Here is a 14,162-nt window from a genome sequence, read left to right on the forward strand (position 1 = left end):
TTATTTTCCCCATTTTATAAGTAAAAAAAAAAAAAAAATCCAAGACTCAGGGAAGTTGAGTAGCTTTCTGGAATCCCACAGATGGTAAGTGGTGGAGCTGAGACAAACTCTTTCCCTACAAAGGTTTAACCAATGTCTGAGATGATTTCTCACCCCAGCTTCCTCATGCAACCTGCACATGGCATATCTGGTGGATCTGGGATAAGAAGACTGACTAGCAAAAGGCAGAACTTTCTAGATCTAGAAAATCTAGCAACTAAAAAAACAAACAAAAAACAAACAAACAAACAAAAACTAAGGCTTTCAGAAGGCCCACATTAACTGGGACATGGAGGATTATTAGAAATGCTTAGGAATACTTATTGAATTAAAGAAAACCAAACCAAGATGCTGTAGACCAAGACCACTCAGTATGTAGAAGCTATAAAGAGCTTGGTTAGTTTCTGGAGAGTAATAGCAATGTACAGAGTATAATGCCTTCTTTTTTTTTTTTTTTTTTAATTTACCAGAGCACTGCTCAGCTCTGGTTTATGTAGGGGAATTGAATCTGGGACTTTGGAGCCTCAGGCATGAGAGTTTCTTTGCTTAACCATTATACTATCTACCCTTCCCACCTTAATGTCTTAATAAAAACATTTTCATAAAAATTTAGGAGTGCTCAAGATTAAGTCATTTTCTATACCTACGATGATTCTATCCCATAAACAAGAAAGGTGCTAGGTGTTCCCTGGAGGTATAAGACTGAAGAGACCTTGTTCTAGTTTGGGGGAGATTAAAAAGTTAGATGTCACAAGTGAAACTTGATTAGATTCCTGTAACAGGAGAAATAAAAACAAAACTGAAAAGGATACTAAAAGGTTAAAGGGCAAGTGGAGAAATTTGTTTTATGTTTTGTCAACAGGTGAATGTGTCTACTTAATGTTGATTTTCTTAGGTGTGGTGATAGAATTATGATTGTGGAGGAGACTGCCCCAGTTCTTTGGAAATACATGCTTAAATTTTAGGGGGAAATGCCATGATAGTTTCTTTAGGAGGATGTGTCAGCAGACTTTGTGTGTATTTATACATTTTCACACTATGTGTGTATAGGTGGTACATTAGAGGGGGTTTGCAAATAGGATACATTGTTGACATCATCTGACATGAGTTCAGGTGAGGGGTATACAGTCTATAAATGTCCATTACTATGTTTTCAACTTTTATGCAAGTTAAAAAAAATTTTTTTCTGCCACCAGGGCTTGGTACCAGCACTATGAAACCTCTGCTCCCAGTGGCCATTTCCTTCCTTCTTCCTTCCTTCCTTCCTTCCTTCCTTCCTTCCTTCCTTCCTTCCTTTTTTCTTTCTCTCTCTTTCTATTTTATTTGATTGGACAAAAAGAAATTGAGAGAGGTGGAATAAATAGAAAGGGAGAGAGACAGAGTGACACCTACAAACTTGCTTCACCACTTACGAAGCAGCCCTCTATGCCCTCCTCGCCACCCCTGCAGGTGGGGAGTGAGGGCTCAAACCCAGGTCCTTGGACCGGTAACACTTGTGCTCAACCAGGTGCACCACCACCCACCCGGCCCCCTAGGAAATTTTAAATGAGAAAATAAACAATGTTAAATTATAAAAGTCAGACGATGTTCTTTGCTTTAAAACCTCTTCATTGTGATCATTTTACTCATAATAAGAACCTATGCCTTTCTCACAGGCTCCAAGAGGCCCTAATGGTCTGTCCTTGACCAAACCACTTTCCAGTCTCTCTTCTCTGTTCAGTTCACCCCAGTAATACTAATTTCCCCCATTTCTGGAATATATCACCCCCTTGCTACTGTCTCAGGACCTGTTTTTTTGAGTCATAGTGAATATAGTTATCTGACATTACAGTCTGTTTATTTGCTTGTCGGCTTCCTTGCTCCACACTCCTAGAAGAATGTAAACTCATATGTTTCATATGTTCCATTCACTATTGCCCATACTTACACAGAACCATGCACAGAGCAGACACTCAACAAGTTCTTGAATGGTGAGACTCTAAAGACTTGGGTTCCTGACTCCCAAGGACTCCCTGTCTAGATGAGGGAGCAGATTCCATGAAATGATAGTTTGAAAACAGAGGGTTAGACAAAACATTTTGTGGTTCCAAAGAAAGGAAAGGCAGTCCCTGAGCCAGAATACTAGAGGGCTTTGAGTGACTCTCAAGGTTGGGGAGCACTTGAGTTGGCAGAGTAGAGTGGAGAACAATATGAGTGAAGAAGGCTGAGTGACTGGGCAGAGGGTATGACGAGGAGTCCTGTCTGGCTGGTGTGACAGGGATATGCAGGGATTCTGTGACAAGGACTCTCAGTCTGAAGCACTGGGTTGACAGACCTGTCAGCCTGACTACCTGGCTAGTTAGTAACACAGACAGTGGTGTGAGTTGAGAGTATGAGAAGCCATAGAAACACAAATTAGAGACTAGTGTTCATATCATTTACTTCCATCTCCCTGGGCAGCAGGTCTTTGTTTGGAACTAATTCTTTCTCTCTCTTTTTTTTCTTCTTTTAAAATTTTTTTATTATCTTTATTTATTTATTGAATAGAGATAGCCAGACATTGAGAGAGGAAGGGGGAGATGCAGAGGGAGAAAGACAGACCCTTGCATCCCTGCTTTACCACTCACAAATCTTCCCCCTGCAGGTGGGGGCTGGAGGCTTGAACCCAGGTCCTTGTGAATTGTAACCTGTGTGCTCAACCAGGTGTGCCACTACCCAGCCTCGGAACTAATTCTCTCTTCCTTTACTTTCCTAGTCATGCTTTTACTGTTGAACCTGAAACTAGCCTTCATACTGATAGAGATCCCAGGAGGTAGCTCAGTTAAACGCCTCACTATGGAAGGCCTCTCCCTCCATTTTTCCCCCCCTTTTAAGTGACAGGATCTGGGTGTGAATTTTCATGCTGGGCTATGTTTCTTCTCATCCTTCCTTTCCTAATCCAGGCACAGAAATTTCTACTGGGGTTGAAGAACAATTTGCCACCCCACAATGTTTTGGACAAAACATGGCCAGCTGCCCCTTACAAGTACTTCAACACAGCTAATCGGGAGCTACGAAAGCTCTTCCACCAATGGAAGGTGAGTGGGGTCATGTATTCTTTGTCTTTTGACTTCTTCTCTTCCAGTCTGTATCCTTTTACTTCCTTGCTCCTGCCTGATTGCTATGGCAAGAACTTCCAACACTATGCTGAATAGTAATGGTGATAGTGGGCAGCCCTGTCTAGTACCTGATCTAATACCTGATCTGAGAGGAAATGCTTCCAGTTTTTCACCATTGAGTATGATGTTGGCTGTAGGTTTGCTATATATAGACTCCACTATCTTGAGGAATTTTCCATCTATTTCCATTTTTGTAGTGTTTTTTTATCATAAAGGGATGTTGTATTTTGTCAAAGGCTTTCTCTGTATCTATTGATATGACCATGTGGTTTTTGGTCTTGCTTTTGTTGATGTGGTGGATCATGTTAATTGATTTATGCATATTAAACCAACCTTGCATGCCTGGGATAAACCCCACGAGGTCAATCTTTTCAATATACTGCTGTATCCGGTTGGCTAGAATTCTGTTCAGTATTTTCGCATCTATGTTCATCAGAGATATTGGTCTGTAGTTTTCTTTTTTGGTTGTGTCCCTGTCTGCTTTTGGTATCAGAGTGATGTTGGCTTCATAGAAGTTGAAAGGGAGTATTCTGGTGTCTTCAGTCTTCTGGAAGACTTTTAAAAGTAGAGGTATTAGTTCTTCTTTGAAAGTTTTGTAGAATTTATTTGTAAAACCATCTGGTCCAGGACTTTTATTCTTGGGAAGGTTTTTGATAACTCAAGCTTTTCTTCTCAAGTCCACATGGGTCATTCTCAAGGACAGACCATATGTCAGGTGCAAAGACAGCATCAGCAAATTCAAGAGCATTGAAATCATCCCAAGCATCTTTTCAGACCACAGTGGAATTGAAAATTCTTTGTCTTTTTTTCCTTCTTTCCCCATCACTTTCCTCTCATCATTCTGGCTCATGCAATGCTGGGGATTGAACCTGGTACCTCATTCTCTTAGGTCCATAACTCTAGCCACTGTGCCATCTCCCCTCCTTTAAAACATCTTTTTTTTTTTTTTTTTGGTGGTAAAGCATACATAGCAAACTTCACAAGGCCAGAGAATGAGGTCAAGCTGGTAGAGCACAAAACTTGCTTACCTCAAGCTCCCAGTTGTATCTCTGGACCTTCATATACAGGAATGGTACTCTGACTCCTCTCTCTCTTTCAGTCAAACAAAAGCTTAAAAACTTATCATTTTAATATTTATGTTTTTCAAGTTCTAATTTTTTATTGAGGTAGTTAGTGTTGATTTATAAGGTTGCATGTTTTAGGCTAAAATCTTATTCGCCTTCCTGATGTGTACTCCCATGCCCTACCTACTGCCATACTGTACCTAGCACCAAAATTATCAGTCACCCCCCCACCAATGTTTAGTGGGCCACCTTCCCTTCCACACCCCCTTAATCCTCCCCTTTTTGTGACCTCAGCTCTGCCCACAGGGTTGTAAGACCTGTTTTCCTTGGACTCTGTTTGGTTCCTTGCTTCATTTCTGTATATCCCACATATAAGTGAAAGCATCCAGTATTCGCCTTTCTATTTTTTGACTTATTTCACTTAGAATAATCATCTCGAGTTCCATCCATGTTGTAGCAAATGATGAGGTTTCATCTTTTATCATAACTGAGCAGTATTGCATAGTGTGTGTGAACTGCAGCATCTTCATCTGCTCACCTATCTCTGGGGACTTGGTTTGGTTTTTCATGTTGGCTCTTGTAAATGAACATAGGTGTGTCTATATCTTTTTCATTTAAGATTGTGTTCTTCAGATAGATGCTGAGGAGTGGAAAGTCTGGCTCATATGGTAGTTCTATTTTTATTTTTATCCATACTCTTCTCCATAGGGGTTGAACCAATTTACTTCCCTACTAATAGTGTACAAGTTTTCTTTTTTTTTTTTTTTTTTTCATATCCACCAGCAATGTTGTTTCTGGCCTTTTAGATATATAGGATATTCTCATGGGTATAAGATGATACCCCATTCTTGTTATGATTTGCATTTCCCTGGTAATAAGTGATGATGAGTCCCCACCAACGGGGAAGCTTCATGAGTGAGGAAGCAGTGCTGCAGGTGTCTCCCTTTCTCCCTCCCTCTCTCTCTCCCTCTTTATTTTTTCCTTCCCTCCCAGTTTCTCTCCATCTCTACCCAATAAATGGGAAAAATATTTTTTAAAAAATTGATGATGGGAGTTGGGTGATAGCACAGAGGGTTAAGTACAGGTGGCGCAAAGAGCAAGGATCAACTTAACGGTCCTGGTTTGAGGCCCCAGCTCCCCACCTGCAGGGGAGTCGCTTCACAGGTGGTGAAGCAGGTCTGCAGGTGTCTATCTTTCTCTCCCCTTCTCTGTCTTCCCCTCCTCTCTCTATTTCTCTCTGTCCTATCCAACAATGATGACAACAACAACAACAATAATAACTATAATAAAACAACAAGGGCAACAAAAGGGAATAAATAAATAAATAAATAAATATTTTTTAAAATTGAGGATGAGCATTTTTTCATGTGCCTGTCACCCACCTGTATGTCTTTTTGGTGGAGTGTTTCTTCTTTTTTAACAATATTTTATATGTTTTTAATATTCATTTTATTTATTTATTCCCTTTTGTTGCCTTTATTGTTTTTTATTGTTGTAGTTATTATTGTTGTCATTGTTGTTGGATAGGACAGAGAGAAATGGAGAGAGGAAGGGAAGACAGAGGGGGAGAGAAAGATAGACACCTGCAGACCTGCTTCACCGCTTGTGAAGTAACTCCCCTGCAGGTGGGAGCCAGGGCTCGAACCAGGATCCTTACGCCGGTCCTTGCGATTTGCGCCACTTGCGCTTAACCCACTGCGCTACAGTCCGACTCCTGGTGGAGTGTTTCTTTAGTTGTTCTCTTCGTATCTCTCTCTCTCTCCGTCTCTTTGAGATCTGCATACATGAGAGAGTTTCTTTTTTTTTTTTTTTTTACTTTGCTTATTTATTTTTTACTGCTGGACAAATTCACAGAATACTTATATTATTTCCAATTACAATCAGTGTTAAAGATTATGATATAAATTAAATTTTTTCTGATTTGTTTTCTTAGAGTGTACACTTTCAAGACAGAAAAAGAGCATCATTCATTATTTTAACATTAAAAATAATACCATCAGATTTATTTCCAGAGAGATAAAATAATTTATCTTTTTTTTTTTTTTTATGGATGTGTAGTTTCTTTTTGTTGTTGTTGTTGCATCTTTGTCAGCTTTTGGCATTAGGATGATGTGAATTCCATTAAAAAAGTGTTGAGTATTCCTCTATCATCAGTTTTTTAGAAGAGTATTAAAAAGATTAGTAAAAGGTCTTCCATGGGGGATCAGGCTGTAGCACAGCAGGTTAAGCGCACCTGGCACAAAACTCAAGGACCAGCGTTAGGATCCCCACCTGCAGGGGAGGTCGCTTCACAAGCAATGAAGCAGGTCTGCAGGTGTCTATCTTTCTCTCCCCTTCTCTGTCTTCCCCTCCTTTCTCCATTTCTCTCTGTCCTATCTGACAACAACAATAACAACAATAATAATAACCACAACAATGATAAAAACAACAAGGGCAACAAAAAGGGACAATAAATAAATAAAATATTTTTTAAAAAGATCTTCAATAAAAGTTTTATAATACTCATTATTAGAACTATCTAATCCTGGAAGTCGAGCAGTAGCACAGAGGGTTAAGCGTAGGTGGCGTGAAGCGCAAGGATTGGCATAAGGATCCCGGTTCAAGCCCCCGGCTCTCCACCTGCAGGGGAGTCGCTTCACAGGCGGTGAAGCAGGTCTGCAAGTGTCTATCTTTCTCTCCCCCTCTCTGTCTTCTCCTCCTCTCTCCATTTCTCTCTGTCCTATCCAACAACAACGACATCAATAATAACTACAACAATAAAACAACAAGAGCAACAAAAGGGAATAAATAAATAAATATTTAAAAAAAAACTAATCCTGAGTTTCCATTTCTTTCATTGTAGTTGACTGGGTTGTTTTTTTCCCTGTGGATTTTCTAAATTTTATTTTTATTAGTGATTTACAAAATAACGGGTACAGTTCCACACTATTCCCACCACCAGAGTTCTGTGTCCCCATTCCCTTCATTGGAAACTGTAGTGGCTCTCCCAAGGTCACAGATATAGGTTAACTATTATTTCTTTTTTTTTTGTTTGTTTAATATTTTATTCTTTTTTTTTTTTTTTTAAGAAAGGATTAATTAACAAAACCATAGGGTAGGAGGGGTACAACTCCACACAATTCCCACCGCCCAATCTCCATATCCCACCCCCTCCCCCAATAGCTTTCCCATTCTCTATCCCTCTGGGAGCATGGACCCAGGGTCATTGAGGGTTGCAGAAGGTAGAAGGTCTGGCTTCTGTAATTGCTTCCTCGCTGAACATGGGCGTTGACTGGTCGGTCCATACTCCCAGTCTGCCTCTCTCTTTCCCTAGTAGGATGGGTCTCTGGGGAAGCTGAGCTCCAGGACACATTGGTGGTGTCTTCAATCCAGGGAAGTCTGGCCGGCATCCTGATGATACCTGGAACCTGGTGACTGAAAAGAGAGTTAACATACAAAGCCAAACAAATTGTTGAGCAATCATGGACCCAAAGCTTGGAAAAGTGGAGAGGAAGTATTAGGGAGGTACTCACTACAAACTCTAGTATACTTCTGCTTTCTTACTTTGGTGCCATACTCCAAACTCAGTCAATTTCTGCTTTGCGTTTCTACTTCTTTTTTTTTTTTTTTTACATGCATAACATTCCCCAGATTCCCATTTAGCAATAAAACCCCCACTATTTCATTCATCATTTTTCATGGACCTGTATTCTCCCTACCCGCCCACCCACCCCAGAGTCTTTTGCTTTGGTGTAATACTCCAATTCCATTTCAGGTTCGACTTGTGTTTTCTTTTCTAATCTTGTTTTTCAACTTCGGCCTGAGAGTGAGATCATCCCATATTCATCCTTCTGTTTCTGACTTATTTCACTCAACATGATTTTTTCAAGGTCCATCCAAGATCGGCTGAAAACGGTGAAGTCACCATTTTTTACAGCTGAGTAGTATTCCATTGTGTATATATACCACAACTTGCTCTGAATGACTCTGAAAATGTCCAATAGTTCTAGGTTATCTATCTCTTCATTTAGCTCCCTTATGTCTTTACTGATTTTCTTCCTGGATGATCTGTCAAGTTGAGATAGTGGGGTGTTGAAGTCCCCTACTATGATTGTGTTACTGTTAATATATTGCTGTAGCTCTTTCAGTAGAAGTTTGATGTATTTAGATGGCTTCTCATTGGGTGCATAGATATTAATAATTGTTAAGTCCTCTTGATTGACTGATCCTCTGAGCATTAAGTAGTGTCCATTCCTATCTTTTTTAATCTTATGTATTTTAAAGTCTATCATGTCAGATATGAGAATAGCTGTTCCTGCCCTTTTTTTGTGGGCCATTGGCTTGAATGATAGTTTTCCATCCTTTCACTTTAAGTCTGTGTTTGTCTTGTTGCATTAGGTGAGTTTCCTGTAGACAACATATTGTTGGGTTGTGTTTTCTGATCCATCTTCCTACTCTGTGTCTTTTAATAGGTGAATTCAGGCCATTGACATTTATTGATATCAAAGATTGAAGATATTTTAACGCCATTCTTGTAGAGTTTTAGAGTGTTTTGATATATGTTCTATTTGTGGTGGTCTGGTTGTTTATAGGAAACCTTTCAGAACTTCTTTCAAGGCAGGCTTGGTGATGGTTGCTTCCTTCAACTGTTGCTTGTCTGAGAAGGTTTTGATGCTTCCATCTAGTCTGAATGACAGTCTAGCAGGATATAGTATTCTTGGGTGAAAGCCTTTCTCATTGAGCACTCGATAGATATCTTGCCATTCTCTTCTGGCCTGTAGTGTTTGTATGGAGAAGTCTGCTGCTAATCTTATGGGTTTTCCTTTGTAGGTGACTCTTTGTTTTTCTCTTGCAGCCTTGAGGATCCTTTCTTTATCCTTATTCCTTTCCAATCTAAGTATGACATGTCTTGGTGTCTTTAGGTCTGGGTTAATTCTGTTTGGGACCCTCTGGGCTTCTTGAATCTTTATGTCTTTGGTGTTGTCTAGACTAGAGAAATTTTCAGCTATTATGGCCTGGAGAACGCTTTCTTCCTCCCCTTCTCTTTCTTCCTCTGGTAAGCCAATAATGCGTATATTGTTTCTTTTGAAGTCATCCCATAGGACTCTGTTGTTGTTTTCAGCATCTCTTAATCTCTTTTTGAGATCTCTTACTTCTTCTTTAGTTGTCTCTAATTCATCCTCAATCTTGCTAATTCTGTCTTCAGCCTCATTGATTCTATTCTCTCTGCCCTCTACTGCTTTCTGGAGTTCATCTATTTTGTTGCCCTGCTCTGATACTGTTTTAGCTTGTTCAGCTAGTTGCCTTCTTAGCTCAGCAATTTCAGCTTTCAGCTCTCTAATAACCATGAGATAATTAGAATTTTCTTCCATATTCTCATTTGTTGTTCCTGCAGTTCTGATTACAATTTTTTCAAATTCTTTACTCACTCCTGTTATTATTTCCTTAGCTAATGTTTGGATGTTGAACTCGTTGTTTTGTGCTTTGCCCTCTGGAGGACTTTTAGCTGGACTCTTGTCCTGGTTCGAGTCTCCATTATTTTTTCTTGTTGTTTTAACCATTTTATATAAGTTAAGAGGTTTTTCAATCCCTGAGTTGGAGTTCAGTGGTGTAAAAGCCTTTTTTTTTTTTTCCCCTGTAGGCTATGGTAGCCTGAGGGCTTTTAAACTATCAATAGGCTTCTTGGCTTAATCAATGACTCCTGACCAAGAGATAAAGCAGGGTGTGGCAGAGATAATCCAGTGGTTATGCAAAGAGACTTTCACAGCCCTTCAGCTATGCCACCGAGGTATAGGTCTTCTCCTGAGTTTCCTGGTTAGATCTCTGTGCCCTGGTGTCCCTCCCTGTTGCTGCTCCAGATTCTGAGGGTAGTAGCAATGGAGACTCAGAGTTGTACTTGGTGAGTCTCTGGGGAGTCCTTTCCTCCCTTCAGCTGTCCCCTTGTTGGTGGAGCAGACTGGAGGTGTTGTCTCCACTGACAAACTGTCGAACTGTTAGCAGTCACTTAATCTCTCCTTAGGCCCCTCTCTCCTCTCTGTCACCAGCCACGCGTGTTTGTACTCACGGGTGATTTACTGGGTTTCTGTGGTCATTCTAGTCCTGTCTTGTTTCGGTCCGGGTGGTCTCCTTTGGTATTCCTAGTTGATCCGGGAGAGGAGAGGAGAGGAGAGGAGAGAAAGAGATCTGCTGCTCGTACAATTTATCTTATTTAAATGTATTAGTATTTTTTTTTCATTTGTAAAACCATCTGGTCCACGACTTTTATTTTTTTTATTTATTTTATTTTATTTATTTTTTTTATTTAAGAAAGGATTGGGAGTCGGGCTGTAGCGCAGTGGGTTAAGTGCAGGTGGCGCAAAGCACAAGGACCGGCATAAGGATCCCGGTTCGAACCCCGGCTCCCCACCTGCAGGGGAGTCGCTTCACAGGTGGTGAAGCAGGTCTGCAGGTGTCTATCTTTCTCTCCTCCTCTCTGTCTTCCCCTCCTCTCTCCATTTCTCTCTGTCCTATCCAACAACGACAACAACAATAATAACTACAACAATAAAACAACAAGGGCAACAAAAGGGAATAAATAAATAAAATAAATATTAAAAAAAAAAAAGAAAGGATTAATTAACAAAACTATAGGGTAGGAGGGGTACAACTCCACACAATTCCCACCGCCCAATCTCCATATCCCACCCCCTCCCCCAATAGCTTTCCCATTCTCTATCCCTCTGGGAGCATGGACCCAGGGTCATTGTGGGTTGCAGAAGGTAGAAGGTCTGGCTTCTGTAATTGCTTCCCCGCTGAACATGGGCATTGACTGGTCGGTCCATACTCCCAGTCTGCCTCTCACATGAGAGAGTTTCACATGAGGCAGGGGCAGAGGAAGAGCCAGATCACCACTCTGGAGCTTGAGGCACTAAGGGTCAAACTGGACACCTCAGGCATGCAAGTCCTATGCTCTACCATTTAAGCCATTTTACCAGCCTTTTCTTATTTATTTATTTATTTATTTTTAAGGTTTTATTTATTAATGAGAAAGCTAGAAGGAGAGAGAGAACCAGACATCATTGTGGTACATGTGCTGCTGGGGATTGAACTTGGGATCTCATGCTTGAGAATCCAATGTTTTATCAACTGTGCCACCTCCAGCCTTTTCTCTATACTTTTTGATGGCATTATTTTGCTGTTGAGTTTTGTGAGTTCTTTATGTATGTTGGATATTAGCCCCTTGTTGGATGCTTGTGGCTTGAGTATTTCTTCCATTCAGTAGGATATCTTTTAGTTTTACTGGCAGTTTCTTTGACCATGCATAACCTTTCTAGTTTGATGAAAGCCGTTTGTTTATTCTTACTTTCATTTCTCTTGCTGTTGGAGTCAAGTCACTGAAGATATTTTGGGGGCTACTGTTTGGGAGTGTTTTATCTACACTTTCTTCAGTGTTCATTTTCTAAGTACGCAGTTTAGTGGCATTAAGCACATTCATATTGTTGTGTAACTGTCACTACCAACCATCACTATACTTTTCCCCATCATTCAAACTGAAACTCTGAACAAAATTTAGCAATAGCTCCCCATTCCCCACACTTCCAGCCCTTCCATCCTCCTTGGTGTTCCTCCAGACTTTGCCCTTTCTTGGGAGGACCTAGAGCCTGTCCTATTCCCTGGAGGTCTCTCTTCTTCAGTCTCTGCTCTTCTCCTCCCTCATCTTGATGTCTCCTCACCTCCGTGGTCTTAGTTCCTGTTCTCCCCCTCACAGTGCAAGAAGTTCCGGGACCGGCTGTCCCCAAAGCAAGTAGAGAGCCTGAGGGAGAAGGTCTGTGCCAGTGAACTGTTCAAGGACAAGAAGGCTTCATATCCACAGAGGTGAGGGCCTGCAGTCTCTAAGCAGTCAGCTTCCTCTTCACCAGCGAAGAGCAGATTTTCAGTAGGGGCTGTGTTCAGTGTCATGGTAAAGTAGTAGTTCTCAAACTTGGTGGCATCCGAATTACCTGGCAGGCTTGGTAACTCAGGTCACAGTGCTCTAAGAGTATGCCATCCTGAGGCATTCTCAGTGATGCTGCTGTTGCTCATCCTAAACCTGGAACCCCTAAGACAGAGGCTACAGTGGATGGACAAGGATGGGGGCATGGGAGGGAGGGCTCAGGGCCTGGGGATCAGTGGTAAGGACTTTGTCTTCACTGCATCCCTCCTGTGTGTGTTTCAGTGTCCCTGTGCCATTCCAAGGAGACTACATTGGGCTGCAAAGAAACCCCAAGCTACAGAAGCTAAAGGGTGGGGAGGAAGGGCCTGTTCTGCTGGCAGACACCGTGAAGAAGGTTAATCGTGGCAACGGCAAGGTGAGGCCTGAGCACCGAGCTTTACCCTGGGTCTGGACCCAGGGCCAACTCCAGCTGGGACAGCAGGTAGCAGAGGGCCTGTGTACTCTGCCTTCTCCTCTGCTGAGACCTGGGGCTGAAAGCAGTGACATCCATCTCTCCTCACCCTTTTCCCACCCTTTCCCTAGACTTCTTCTCGGATTCTCCTCCTGACCAAGAGGCATGTGATTCTCACAGACACTAAGAAGTCTCAAACCAAAACTGTCATTGGACTGGACAGTGTGGCTGGGGTGTCAGTCACCAGCCTCAGGGATGGGCTCTTCGGCTTGCATCTGACTGAGGTATCTGAGCTGGGTGGGGGGTGTAGGCCATGGGCTCATGGGGCTGGACTGGAGATGATGGGGGCAGACCTCTCTCAGGGCCTTTGATGTATGCCAGGTTTCTCCTGAGATGAAAAACATGAACCCCTTCCCTGCTATTCCTCCCCCTCTCCTAAGCTATCATCAGTGGGCTCCAAGGGGGACTTCCTGCTGATCAGCGAGCATGTGGTTGAACTGCTGACCAAAATGTACCAGGCCATTCTGGAGACCACACAGAAGCAGCTTCCAATCACTGTGACTGAGAAGTAAGACTCTGGGCGTGTGTGTGTGTGTGTGTGTGTGTGTGTGTGTGTGTGAGAGAGAGAGAGAGAGAGAGAGAGAGAGAGAAAGTAGAAGAAGAAGAAGAAGAGGAGGAGGAAGAGGAGGAGGAAGAGTTAGAGAAGAAGGAGGAGGAGGGAGGGGAGCCATTAAAATGTGTGGGAGCATGACCTGGGGGAGTGGCACAAGCATGAGATCCTGAGTTTGATTCCTGGCATCTCATATGCCAGAGCAATGCCTTGGTTTTCTCTCTAATTAATAAATAAGTAAATCTTAAGTAAAAATGTGAATGGAGGGGTGAGAGATTTAGGGTACTAGCTTTTTTTCATTTCTGCCTGTTTGCCTTCCAGGTTCTCAGTCAAGTTCAAGGATGGCAGTGTGTCTGTCAAGGTCATCCAGGGCCCTGGGGATGGTGAAAAAGGCAAGCTGAACTGCAAGAAGAAGGGAAGTCAGGGCCTGGAAGTGACTGTGTAGTGAGGAAGTGGAGGGCCACTCACAGACAGCATCCTCCCCACTACCAACTGGAGGACCTGATGTGTCACCCCTCTGCAGTGAGGCCTGGAGATGGGACAGCCCTTGAAGACAACCTTTCTCTAGCAAACCTTTCCAGTCCTTGCCTCTAAACTTTTCTCTCCCAGTTTCTGCCTACTAATAAAACAAGTAACTTCTCAAATGTCTGGATGGTGTGTTTCCAGTCTTCTCTTTAGATCCCTTTCCCATGCCTGCTCCCCTCCTTCAGGCTCCTTGGAGCCAGCTAAGGCAGATAATAAGGAAGGAGAGAGAAGGGAAATTATCTCTGGCTCCTTGACCGGCTGAGCTCTGGAAGGTCCCGGGCAGTCAGGGATGGGGCCCGGGTCGCAGGTGGCCAGCGGGCTGACTCATTAACTGTGTCCCTGACAGAAGTGAGGATCCCTGTCTTGGCGGAAACTGAGATCCTTTGGAGGTTTGACCTGAAAATAGAGGCCTATGACTGGAGGGTTCATGAGCACCAAGGTCTAG

The 14,162-nt window shown here is 42.4% G+C and overlaps 1 protein-coding gene across 2 annotated transcripts in view; it reads left to right on the forward strand.

Annotated features, from left to right (window-relative positions):
- Window positions 1-13,803, forward strand: part of MYO1A (myosin IA) — a 36,818-nt gene extending 23,015 nt beyond the window's left edge. For both annotated transcript variants that reach the window (XM_007534971.2, XM_060195117.1), the window contains 6 exons: window positions 2,961-3,095; window positions 11,967-12,073; window positions 12,414-12,546; window positions 12,714-12,866; window positions 13,023-13,150; window positions 13,514-13,803. In XM_007534971.2, the coding sequence (XP_007535033.1) occupies window positions 2,961-3,095; window positions 11,967-12,073; window positions 12,414-12,546; window positions 12,714-12,866; window positions 13,023-13,150; window positions 13,514-13,637 (780 nt within the window). In that variant the 3' untranslated portion in view covers window positions 13,638-13,803. The remainder of the gene's footprint in view (window positions 1-2,960; window positions 3,096-11,966; window positions 12,074-12,413; window positions 12,547-12,713; window positions 12,867-13,022; window positions 13,151-13,513) is intronic.
- Window positions 13,804-14,162: the final 359 nt, after the last annotated feature.

This window comes from Erinaceus europaeus, chromosome 7, assembly GCF_950295315.1.
Source record: "Erinaceus europaeus chromosome 7, mEriEur2.1, whole genome shotgun sequence".
Lineage (NCBI taxonomy): Eukaryota > Metazoa > Chordata > Mammalia > Eulipotyphla > Erinaceidae > Erinaceus > Erinaceus europaeus.